Source organism: Rhinichthys klamathensis, unplaced genomic scaffold (genome assembly GCF_029890125.1).
Source record: "Rhinichthys klamathensis goyatoka isolate OS25496 unplaced genomic scaffold, OSU_Roscu_1.1 h1tg000781l_1, whole genome shotgun sequence".
Taxonomy (NCBI): Eukaryota; Metazoa; Chordata; class Actinopteri; order Cypriniformes; family Leuciscidae; genus Rhinichthys; species Rhinichthys klamathensis.
The window spans coordinates 282,490-295,327 of NW_026607178.1; the positions used below are offsets into that span (position 1 = coordinate 282,490).

The following is a 12,838-nucleotide window of genomic DNA, read 5'->3' on the forward strand; positions in this document are numbered from 1 at the left end:
AATTGAATTTAAAAGAAATCGGAGCCAAGTTCGTGAAGTCTTAAGTCCAGGACTGTCTCACGGATTGAGGCGGTGGTATTTATACTTTCTGAGAAATGAGAGGTTTATTTTTGATATCCAGCGCTGCTGCAGTCTCTCCTCCCACTGTGCCCTCATGAAAAACCTCTGGATTGGGTTTGCCCAATGAAAACTGAGAAGCACGCCCCTTCCTAAATAGCAACAGTTTGTAAACTGAGTAGTTAATATTAGTGTATTTCTAGATTTCTTTTACTGTGGTTTTCATGTGCTAGGCTAATATGTTCCAGCAAAACGTCAAATAGGCCTATTTCATATATTTGCGACATTTTAATGCTTGATAAAGTGATACATAATATAGGCATACAGCAGATTTATGTATAAAAAAATAAAAAAATAATAAAAAAAAACTCAATGCTTAATTAGGCTACTCCACAAGTGCTGATTGATAAATGATCACCATTGGGCTGTTTTGAGCAATCTGGAGATCTGCTCAAGAGGGGCTAAACAATATAGTAGCCTAGGTTGTATGCAGATTGTTTAAAAGCATGGAGCTACATCACTATTTTAGAAATGTTCGACGTCAGCTGACTCAATGTAGCCTATGTAGATTGGGGACATAATGTTCAGTCCCCACAAGGTGGCAGTAAGACGTTGTATATGGATGTGCACAGACGCACACATTCGCTTTACTCATGTTTCGTTCTGATTCGTACTAGTCTGAAACAGTTGAGATATTCTGTGACTCAGACACCAGAGGGCGACGATGATTTAAATGAGGTAGAAATAGTTTAAAGACTACATTCTTATTAGTAACTATTAGTAGCCTACATAGATATTACGTAAAAATGTAGGCCTATTTAAATATTTGAAAGATAATCTGTATTTTTGTAGTCCCTCAACTGTTCTTTGCATTAGTGTACCTTATGTACCTATTAAGATTGATATTTTGCAAACAATTTTGTTCCATTATCTGTATTGTCTTAGGTTGCAATAAAACAATTGCATTCCAACTGCATTTAATGGCATTGAACTCCACCAAGGTTACGGTAAACAACCTTTTTATGAGTATTTTTCATGTTAACTATGTAGCCTATGATTCACGACCAGTTTTTATGCATACCAATCGACATTGGTATAATAATAAAAAGAGAACTCAATTCTCTATAAGCCCAAAGCAAGATTATACAGAATCTGTATGGCATTTAGGTCAGCACTGAGGGTCACAAACACCAGAAAAGGTTCTGATGCACATGCTAAAATCAGCAAACCGACGGAGTTTTTCTAATAACTAGACAGGCAAGTCCATATCGCGATATCAAATGTGACTTTTTCACTATGGGCAAGGGCAAAGAAGCTGCAATGTTCTACATGTGGTTCATTTGGCAGTTCATGCAAGAGTTCACAGTAGGTGTCATAATGGACAGTCATCTACTGTTTGTGCTGCTTCCAAAGAGCTTTCAAAGCCCTGTCATGACCACATGTGTGGAGTTCAGCTGATGAGAGGAGGGGTTGATGGTGGAAATGTGAAGGACTTTGCTACAGCATCAGTACACAAACTTGCAGAGCCTGAAGTTACAAATAAAAAAATGTGCACATTTTGGATTCAATCAATGATGGATGTGAATGATACAAAGGTAGCACCACTTCAGGGAATCCATGATGGTTAAAACGAGGAAAGACTGAATAGGTGTAAACACTGCACATATATTTGAATGTCATACTAATTATTAATACTATACATGGGTAATTATTATCCTTGCATTTGTTTAGAGGTGTATTGTAACAATATTGTGTATGAAATTGTTAATGATTTTCATTTGTATTAACTCTTACTGTCAAATGGCAATAAAAATAGTAGCCTAGGCTAACAACTTTATCTATTCAACTTCATGATTAATATGTTGTTCGTGAATATGATATTCGTGAATGAAGCTTTCTTCTTGTTATAGCCTAATTTGAACTATAGCCTATACACAGTATCATAATAGGCAGTTCTAAATGCACCATAAAAATACTTCTTTCCAAAATATTAGTCTTAAAAAAACACTTGAATACACGTAGGCTATTAAAATTAAACGGATATTAACCAGACACTTCTTTCTAAACGCATGTTGTGTTTACCCTTAGTTCACAGTTCTTTCAGGGATTCGGTTCCATTGAAGCCTTGTTTGAATCTTTGTTCATTGACTTCATTAATTATTAAACTTACTCTCATGGCTGCCAATAACTCATAAAGTTGTGAGTGTGTTTTAATGCTTTCATCACCTCCTCTCATTAATGGGCCTATCAAATATTTGAAATGATTTAAACATGCATTTCATTGCATTGCCTTTATTTTAATAATTTTATTCTATTTTTAGTAAAAAAAATTTAAATAAAAAGATAAAAATTAGGAGTAGCCTAATTAAAATTAATTTATCAAAAAAATAAACCCGTTAACGCAGTTCCCCCAAAGTCATTTGCCAAGTAGTCTATTTTCACACCTCTATGAAATGACAGGCATTTCTAATAGAGTGGGAGGTAACCTCTGAAGCGCGCCTGGCTTGATGCTCATATTTAGAGAGCCAGCGGTGTCTGCGGTGTTCAACATGAACCATGAGCTCTCATCTGAACCTCCCAAAAACTTATATTACAGTCTGCAATGTTTACATATGACGCAAAAGATTAAAAAAGAGAGAGCCGGTCTCACAGAGAGAAACACCATGGCGATGGATGGCGATTGTGGCAATGCTTAATTCTTATGACGGATGTACAGAACCATGATCGAGAGCATCACGGTGTGATTTACACTTTGAGGGATATATAATCGCCAACAACGACGATGTCGGTTTTCCCCGTTGTTTTGTTTTGTCACTTGCTTTTTTTAACGAAAATATACCTCTGTATGGAAACTGATTTTTGTGAACCTGTTCGACTTGACCGTGAAAATGTCCAAAGTCCTGACAAACTGAACAGAGAACTTGTTGTTTACAGAATAAACGCTTTTAATCAGGAATTTTATCTCAATCTTCTGCCTGACTCAAGTTTTCTGGCTCCTGACGGCACATTTCAATATGACACTTCATCTTCAAGTGCTTTTTTAGGACCTGCTCTTAGAAGATGCTTTTACTCCGGTGATATTAATGCAGACAGGAGTTCATACGCAGCTGTCAGTCTCTGTGAAGGTGTCCGAGGTGCGTTTTCTTATAACGGGATGGAGTACCTCATAGAGCGAAGGTCGACCAACACAGATGATGCTGAGAAAACGCACATCATCCGCAGGAGAAGACATCTTCACGCTCGGAACTCAACATCTCGGTGCGGAGTTACATCTGGCTTAAACCCGGGCGCTGTGGAGTCCTTAGAAAAGTACAAGCACGTGAAGGGACATACGAGGAACTTCAGAGAAACTTTGAGCAGATCGAAAAGATTCGCCTCTATACCGAGATACGTAGAGGTCCTGGTTGCTGCTGATGAGTCTATGGCGAAATTCCACGGTGACGACCTGAAGCATTACATTTTGACTCTCATGTCTGTCACTGCAAAGCTGTACAAACACCCCAGTATCTTGAACGCCATCAGTATAGTGGTTGTAAAGCTTATGGTGATTAATGAGGCAGAAAAAGGACCCAAAGTATCCAGTAACGCGGCACTAACCCTGCGCAATTTCTGCACCTGGCAGAAGAAGCTGAATAAGAACAACGACAAACACCCAGAGTATTGGGACACGGCTATTTTGTTTACAAAGCAGGTAAGAAATACATACGGGTCAATGCTATATTAAGTCATTTAAAATACCCCCCAAAAATTAATTCATACCAAATGACTTTAATACATCCCTTCTATGATGAACATGTTTTGTTGTTGTTTAAAAAAAAAAAAAATTATATATATACACACACACACACACACACACACATATTTGGTCAAGGTGCCAAGAGAGTATTTTAGAATAAAATAGAATAAATGTTTTTTCAAAAATGTATCAAACCACCATGAACACAAAGATTAGATTTCTACTAAGTGCACACGATTTAAGCTATATATTGTTAAAAGATTTCTCCTTTTCATCACCTCTGATACTATCCTGATTAGTCACTGACCCATACCTTCTTTTCCTAATTTGTTCTCTTAAAGTCACATGGTATGGCTGAGTTTGTTACACAGTAGAATCCCTTTCTAAACGAACATGACATGCCATCTGGATAGAAAATCGTAAAACATTTCTGGAAACATGTCAAAGCTAGGGAGTGCTCCTAAAAGAAAATGTAATTTTCTACCATTTGATTCCAATACAAACTTAAAAGCAGCATTACATCATCAGAAAGCTGAAAGCACACGTCAGGAGTTACAAAAACACTCGATAACACTGACTCAAGCAGAGGATTGATCTAAGTCAGCTGCTGCCTGCTGTGCCAAGATACCTGCGCTGCACCTGTTATTTCAGCAAGAATAACTCCATACCTTAATATTACTCGTAAATAAAGCAATACAAACTTCTTTTCTGCTAAACATTAAGTAAAAATGCTTTTATTTTTAAGTATTAAAAAAAGCGTTCATAGCTTCACAACTGAAAGCTGATTATTATATCCTCCTTCAAACTGCACCGCTCCTCATGTTTGACAGCATGAGAAAGTTGAACCATTTTTTTCAAGACACTATACTCAACGTTCCCAAATGGTATCCCTGAAGACTCCAGGTGGCTGCATTATGATGTTCTCACATGGTTCCATCTGTCCTCTTAACAAGGTCATACAGCTGTTTACAGGCATTCTTGACCACCCTCGCTGGTCCTGTGCTTCTCATTATGTCAATAGCCAATAAGCTTGTATTCTGATTTGACTAATTGGAATTAGACGGTTCACACACACATATATGCGTTGGATCAGACCTAAGCAATGAGGAAGATTTAAATGACTTCAGAGATTAATGAAGTGATTTATATGGTGTAGATGTTTCTGTCATCTTCATACTGCTCCTGAAACACTTGATGCTTGTTGTGTCACAATACAATGACTGATTTCACAGGACCTTTGTGGGGCCACTACGTGTGACACTCTGGGAATGGCTGATGTAGGCACCATGTGTGATCCCAAGAGGAGCTGCTCAGTTATTGAAGATGATGGTCTCCCCTCTGCCTTCACCACTGCACATGAACTAGGTGAGATCTATGTTTGGTTTTAAAGTCAGACTTTTTTGTGCAAAAAAAAGAAGGTGAACTGAAGGTCCCTGTCTGAGATTCACTCCCCAGTGCCCACCCTGAGACTGTCTGTGGTGTAATTATGTCGACTCCTTTAGGGTGATGGGATTTTAATGAGGCTTCTTACTCTTGAAATTCTATCTCTGATTCCTTGATCTTTAAACATGAATGTTGTGCCAGCTGTTTCGAGAAAAAAAAATCATACTGTCATACTCCATTACTAATTTAGTAGAACGATGACAACAACATTCAAGAGTTTTCCACATCTCTTGATCCCTGGGAAACAAAGGTTTAATAAAAGACAGATGAGAAAACATTAGCAGATGCTGAAAGAAGCACGTTCACTGTGGCTGGTCCATGAGTGCCATCCTTATATTGTTTGTACAGACCTATTCAACTCTTTGAACATATTTGAATGTGTTAGTCATTGTACACCTTGTAAACAGACTGATGATAGATAGATAGATAGATAGATAGATAGATAGATAGATAGATAGATAGATAGATAGATAGATAGATAGATAGATAGATAGATAGATAGATAGATAGATAGATAGATAGATAGATAGATAGATAGATAGATAGATATCAAATAAAATGTTGAATACAGTTTATTCAGTAAAGGTTACTAAAGTTATTGAATGTGACATGATGAAATTTTGACAAAAAATTTAAAGAATATTTTTGTCAATAGACAAACTGTGTCAAAATATAAATATTAATGTCCAAGTTCCTTTATCAAAATGAAAACTGACATGGCTTGACTATTTCTCTGGCTCTTGTCCAGGCCATGTCTTCAGTATGCCACATGACAATGTAAAGGCTTGTGAAGAGGCATTTGGAAAGTTGAAGGACAACCATATGATGTCTCCCACACTGATCCAGATTGACCACAACATGCCATGGTCTGTCTGCAGTGCTGCCATCATCACAGACTTCCTGGACGCTGGCCATGGTGAGTTTGCCGACTACTCTGTTGCAATCCACACTGACATGTGTATCTCAGTCACATCGATCAATACGCTCAGCACAAATGTACTCTATGGTCGCTCTCTAGGTGACTGTCTGCTGGACCAGCCCCAAAAGCTCCTGGCTCTTCCAGAGGACCCTCCGGGTGTCAGCTACTCGCTCAGCCGTCAGTGCGAGCTGGCCTTCGGCTCAGGATCTAAGCCTTGCCCGTATATGCAGGCCTGCTCCAAACTGTGGTGCACTGGGAAAGCTAAAGGACAGCTGGTGTGCCAGACTCGCCACTTTCCCTGGGCTGACGGGACGACCTGTGGAAGTAACAAGCTGTGCTACCGGGGGATTTGTACTGACAAGCAAAATACTACCAAAGACAAGGTGAGTGATAAATCTGACTGCAGACAAATGCTCTTGATCTGTCAGTCACCCCTGGATATTAAAATAGGCTAAGTATACTATTATGCTCCCCACAACTGCATTTATTTTGATCAAAAACAGCAATATTGTGAAATAGTATTAAAATTTAAAATAACTGTTTTCTATCGTAATATATTTTAAAAATATAATTTAATTCTGTGATGGCAAAGGTGAATTTTCAGCATCATTACTCCAGTCTTCAGTGTCACATGATCCTTCAGAAATCTTTCTACAAGATGATTTATAGCACAACCATTTCTTATTATCAATGTTGAAAAACAGTTGTGCTGTTTAATATTTTTGTGGAAACCAATTTTCAGTATTCTTTGATGAACAGATATTTAATTTGAAATATAAATATTTTGTAACATTATTAATGTCTTTACTGTCACTTTTAATAACTTTAACGTGTCCTTGCTGAATAAATGTTTTTGTTTCTTTCAGAAAACGTTTTTGTGTTGGACTTATGAACAGTGTATACACAGAATAGTGTACACACAATGTATACAATAAATTATTATATTATATTATTGATGAAAACTGTATTTTTGTCCAATTTTCCAGTAAAGAAAATACTAAAAATATAAGAAGTAAAATTTACCAAAAACTATGTAAGGCACTAATACTTGTTTTCATAAATGATAAAAAATAATTTGTTAAAAACAAAAGAAAAATTCTGCCTATGCACAATAACAAAAACACTTTTATTCAAGATATAATATTTGAAAACAAGTCTACAAGATACGATCTTATCCAGTGATGATTCTCAAATTAATTTAACTTGTTTTAGAGATTTTTAGATAATTTTTTAAGTGAAAAACTAGTTAAAAAAAATAAAAATAAATAGGAAGTCTTTTTTTATGTGTTGTACAATGTTCATGATAATTCTGCTGACAATTTGATGTTAGTCTAGGCTAGCTTAATATTTGCTGAGGATGTTCGCCAGTCTTTTCATCAGGTTTGTAATCATTTCTAAGTCGTGTGGACTCTTTCCGCAGGTAGATGGCCGTTGGGGTCGATGGGGTCTGTATGGTCCGTGTTCCCGTATGTGTGGGGGAGGGGTGCAGCTCGCCAAAAGGGACTGTAACAACCCCGTCCCTGAAAACGGGGGCAAGTACTGCCAAGGACTAAGAGTGAAGTATCGCTCCTGCAACATCGAGCCTTGCAAAGATTCAGGTAAACTAAATCTTTCAGCCTCATGTTAACCAATGAATGAGTCAATATCCGTGTCTGACGATGATTATTTGGGACAGGAAAGAGCTTTCGTGAGGAGCAGTGTGAGACGTTCAATGGCTTCAGTCTGAACACTAACAGACTGAGTCCGTCTGTGGTCTGGGTCCCAAAATACTCTGGAGTCTCTGTTAAGGACAGATGCAAGCTCATCTGCCGAGCCAATGGCACCGGTTACTTCTATGTCCTCGCGCAGAAGGTAAATAAATTGATATCCCCGCTTCAGTATTTCAAAGTTGTTTGACATTAGTGGTTTATGCAGGAGGAGTTCTGAGCCAGTTTTTATCTCATGGAAGGAATAACAACCCCTTTTTCAAAGTGAACAAGATACTTTTAAAAAGTAATGGTGGGAGCTTATCTCTCAGATATGGCTGTGTGGAATGACACAGTGCAGGGCTGCTTGTCACAATCACTCATGCTGTAGATGGGAAGAGAGAATCAGCCACAGTATCAGCAATCTATACAGCCGTCTCAGCTTACAATAGTTACACAACTACAACCATGTCCTAACCAGCTGCAACACAACAAAGCGACGAGTGATGCTACAGTCTGTTAGTCGCTTGGTTTCTATTTCTGAGCTAGCCACGCCCACATGACGTGTCCCATTGGACCAAAATCCTGCTTCTCGTGTATAGTAAATAAAAAAAAAAATCATGTTATGATCATAGTATTTTGCAATCCTTGGTCAACATACCACACACACGTGCACCCCTGTGCGTATTTATTATTACTGACTTCTGTATATTTCATACTTTTACTTATATGTATTTTATATAAGTTATTTATAATACTTTTACTTACTTACATTTCTAATACATTCTTACTTAAATCTTTCTTTCTCTTTAGGCCATTGAAACGTTTAAGAAAGGTTTCTTGAGCAGCAAATCAGCATATTGGAATGATTTCTGAAGCATCATCTGAAAATTCAGCTTTCCCATATAATGAATTTCATTCTCATTTGTATTTCTTTTTCTATTTAAATACTTTCATCCTCCACAACCAGTTATTGTTTTTGTACAATGATAAAAAATTTGACTTGATGAAACATGGACAAGGCGAGCTAGAAGTGTTCCTGTTGCTCATTTGGCAGAACATGCCACTAACAACACCAAGGGCATAGGTTTTACCAGGAACTACTCTTGTATAACTCAACACCCTTAAGTTACCATACTTAAAAAGAGGCCGATGGTGTAGTGATGGTGAATGTTATCTGTGTGACAGGTGGTGGACGGAACCACTTGTTCCCCTGACACCTCAGCGGTCTGTGTTCAAGGAAAGTGCATCAAGGCTGGCTGTGATGGCAAACTGAGCTCCAACATGAAGTTTGACAAGTGTGGTGTGTGTGGTGGTGACAACCAGAACTGCAAGAAAGTCTCTGGAATGTTCACAAAACCCATGTAAGTGCTTTATCTTTGAGTGAGTATATGGTTTTAATTTGATTTATATACATCTTTAATATTATTATTTATTTGATTGTAATATATGGGTTAGTCTGGTGGAACAACTTCCTTACCCATAATGCTATAATTTATTTCACCTGTCATTCCAGTACAACTTCCGATTTAACTTCTAATTCAAATTCCTGAGCTGCGTCAAAAATTCAAATTCATGCGTCAAAAAGAAGCCAAATCTTTAATTCCGAATATTGTCCAATCCTGTGATCTGCTTTTACAGGAATGGATATAACTTTGTGGTGACTCTACCGGTCGGAGCAGCAAACGTGGACGTAAGGCAGCGTGGTTACCGCGGTTTGATTAACGATGACAACTATTTAGCAGTAAAGAATGTCCAAGGTAAATACCTCCTGAATGGAAACTTCGTGGTTTCAGCGGTAGAAAAAGACATTATCGTAAAGGGAGGTTTGCTGCGCTACAGTGGAACCGGCACATCGGTGGAGACGCTGCAGGTCACTAGACCTCTCAAAGAGTCTCTCACCGTGGAACTGTTGTCGGTGGGTAAAATGACACCGCCTCGCGTGCGCTACTCCTACTACCTGACTGTGGGAAATAAACAGGGCAAGATCTTCAAGAAGGAGGAGAAGAACCCTGCGCATAACAGCGTGCTGGAAGACAGCAATAAAGTGGAACTGAAGAAGCCGGCCTATCAGACGCCGTCTTATAAGTGGGTAACGGCGGATTGGAATAAGTGCTCAGTTACCTGTGGGAACGGGGTCCAAAGTAGATTGATACAGTGTTTGGACTCGGATGGGGAAACAGCCACACACTGTGACGGCACCCAAAGGCCCAGTACTATGAGGGTGTGTGGTGACCCTTGCCCAACGTGGAGCATCGGCGAATGGTCCTCATGCTCTAAAACCTGCGGGAAAGGCTATAAGAGACGCCCACTGCGATGCATCTCTCAGACTGGGCTGCTTTTACCTAGAGACCATTGCTCAAGCAAAAGAAAGCCACAGGAACTGGACTTTTGCACCGTTCGGCCCTGCTAGAGACCCATTATGTGTGTTCTGGGACCCATTTTATGGAGATAAAACGTGAAAAGCAGTGATCTTTAATACTTGTGCGTTCTGTGGTGCCTCACTTTTTGTAATGGGAATATCGTCATGAATTAAAAGACAAAGACGATGAGGAATTTTACCATGTCGCATTTTAAGGTATAGTTAGATATCACCTACCTCGAAAAGGACAGGGTGTTTTAAAGCAACCAAATAAAACAGACCACGTAAAGTTGTAAAATGTTGTTACGGCATTAACACTGTCACAAAACAAGACTTTTACAGCATCTCCTCTGCATGTGGTTTGTAGATAAAGTGAAGATATCCGATTTGTGGCAAAAGTGTTTTGAGTTTGTATTCAGACTTTATATACATGTGAATAATTTGATCTAAATGTGAAGCATATTGTATGCAAAAATAGGGCATCTTGGTCCATGCACTATTGATAATTTGTATTCGTATATTTAGATGAGCTAGTCGGTAGATTAAAGTGTTCCTAATCCTTGAGGGTCCAACAAGCAGAATTTAGGGTTACATATAAGTATAGAGAAGACAAAACAATGGCGCCGAAAGTAGGCTTTTAGTTTGAGTTTATTAAACATAATCAGTATCTCACCCTGTCATTTTGGGCTGAAGAGGACAGATTCTGAAAACATATACATTAATAAAATAAATAATGTTAAAGTTTAATATAATGGTACTGTACACAAAGGGATAAAACAGTTAACATACTATAAATAAATCAGTTAATATACTTTTATGGCAATAAACTTTATCAGTTCAGCTATCTATATACTGTAAGTATACCATAAGAAAGTCTTTTGGGTCTTGTAAAACTGAACTCTGCTAAAAGATGCAAATATTGTACAATGACTGCCCTAAATCTAAAAAGAAATATTAAACAAAAATATAAGTCTTATTTTGCCTGTATTCATAATACACATGCAGCTGCTATGGCCACTATGATTTTAGTAAAGTCACCATGTCTCCTGGATGGAAAATCAAGTGTTTTATTGTAAATTAATTAGATGTATTCTCTGCTGGACTTATGAAGATGTTTTGTAATTTGTGCAAACAATCCCTGTAAACCAGATGTTGTTGCTGAGAGCATCTCATTCATTTAAAAGGTGCTCCCTTATTTCATTTTTTTTTTTTTTTCATCATTTGTTAATACAGCAAAAGGCACTCATGTTTTTTTATTGAAATTCATTGTATACTATGTATACATCCATCGACTGTGCACAAATAAATACAGAAATTACATGAAATAACGGTATCTCCTCACACTATTGGGTATGGGGAAGTATAGATCATGAATATGTTAACGAAAAGCCTCAAACTGTACTGAAAAGTCATTTGGTCATGCATGCCACACTACAGGTAATCACTTTACCAAAGGCTGGATGAAGCATCATGGACAATCCCATAGTATTCAGCGACACGGTAATTCTGCTGAGACGACTGAAAATTCACTACCTTACGCCTGATAATCCTTTACAATTGTGTGACAGAGCTCAACCATCTGAAAGACTGGTAGACCGATAGATAGATAGATAGATAGATAGATAGATAGATAGATAGATAGATAGATAGATAGATAGATAGATAGATAGATAGAGCATCAGAATGGATGGATGCTTTTTCAGGTGAAATCTAGAAGTGTTCATAAGTGCATTCATAAGCAGTCACATTAAATGGGACTATTTCTCTTTGCCAGCCCTGCACATCCCCTGTCAATTAAAACCAGTGGTGTTCAGCTATTTCCAACTCAACGATTTCCAACTCAGTGATTTCACAACAAATGAAATGCCCCCCTTCCAGAATTATAACATTAGTCGCAGCAAGCACTACCTTGGCATTAAAATTACAGTATTAAAAAGTCAAAAGCACTACCTTCTCGAGCCAAGGTTAAATTAAATCATACTTTTAAATCTAAAATAATAATTAAACAATATAATACATATCATAATTTAAATATTATTTATGTTATAAATAAAATATAGTTTTTACACATCAAAACAAGCAAATAAATGCACACCTTTGTAGGCCTGAGTGAATATTTGTGCAACTCTTTCCTGCCCTATATATCAGTAGTCCCTTTAAATACATGTGAATTAAACGTGGAACAATGCCCCATATCAGCACAGTATGCTAATGCCTATCTCAGTATGCAGATTGAGGACTGTTGGGACAATCCAGACACAGGATGGTTCAGTTTGGGGAGGTAGTCGCTTGCAGGGGCACACACGTGCTTTCCATACTCTACTTGTGTGTTCTAACGTGTAGGTCACTGTGATTTTGCCAAGACAGACATGCTCCTGGGTCAACATATTTTGTTGATCCTGGAACAACATTCCTAAAACCTTTGTCCTAACCCTATCCCTACCCCTAAACCTAACACCAGCCATAACTTATCCCTTAAATCAGAGGGAAATGAGATGTGAATAACACTGATGCACTGGTTGTATAAGCTTAAACTTGACATAAACTGTAAACTTGTCCCTCAAATCTGATTGGTTGATTGGAGTGTTGTCCCAGGATCAACAAAGATGTTGATCCAGGAACATATTGTAGTTGGT

General features: G+C 37.9%; 1 protein-coding gene across 1 annotated transcript; it reads left to right on the forward strand.

Moving 5' to 3' along the window:
• The first annotated feature begins 2,572 nt into the window (after positions 1 to 2,572).
• Positions 2,573 to 10,367, forward strand: LOC130077785 (A disintegrin and metalloproteinase with thrombospondin motifs 15). The gene is made up of 8 exons (XM_056243116.1): positions 2,573 to 3,748; positions 5,026 to 5,158; positions 5,985 to 6,152; positions 6,255 to 6,538; positions 7,576 to 7,753; positions 7,831 to 8,006; positions 9,029 to 9,204; positions 9,482 to 10,367. Exons 1-8 carry the CDS (start codon positions 2,840 to 2,842, stop codon positions 10,251 to 10,253), a joined length of 2,796 nt encoding a protein of 931 aa, XP_056099091.1. The 5' UTR covers positions 2,573 to 2,839; the 3' UTR covers positions 10,254 to 10,367.
• Positions 10,368 to 12,838: the final 2,471 nt, after the last annotated feature.

Coding starts and splice junctions, on each gene's coding strand:
- LOC130077785 (XM_056243116.1), top strand. CDS start 2,840: ATGTCGGTTTTCCCCGTTGTTTTGTTTTGTCACTTGCTTTTTTTAACG. Junction 3,749..5,025: donor CTATTTTGTTTACAAAGCAG/GTAAGAAATACA, acceptor CTGATTTCACAG/GACCTTTGTGGGGCCACTAC. Junction 6,539..7,575: donor AAAATACTACCAAAGACAAG/GTGAGTGATAAA, acceptor CTCTTTCCGCAG/GTAGATGGCCGTTGGGGTCG.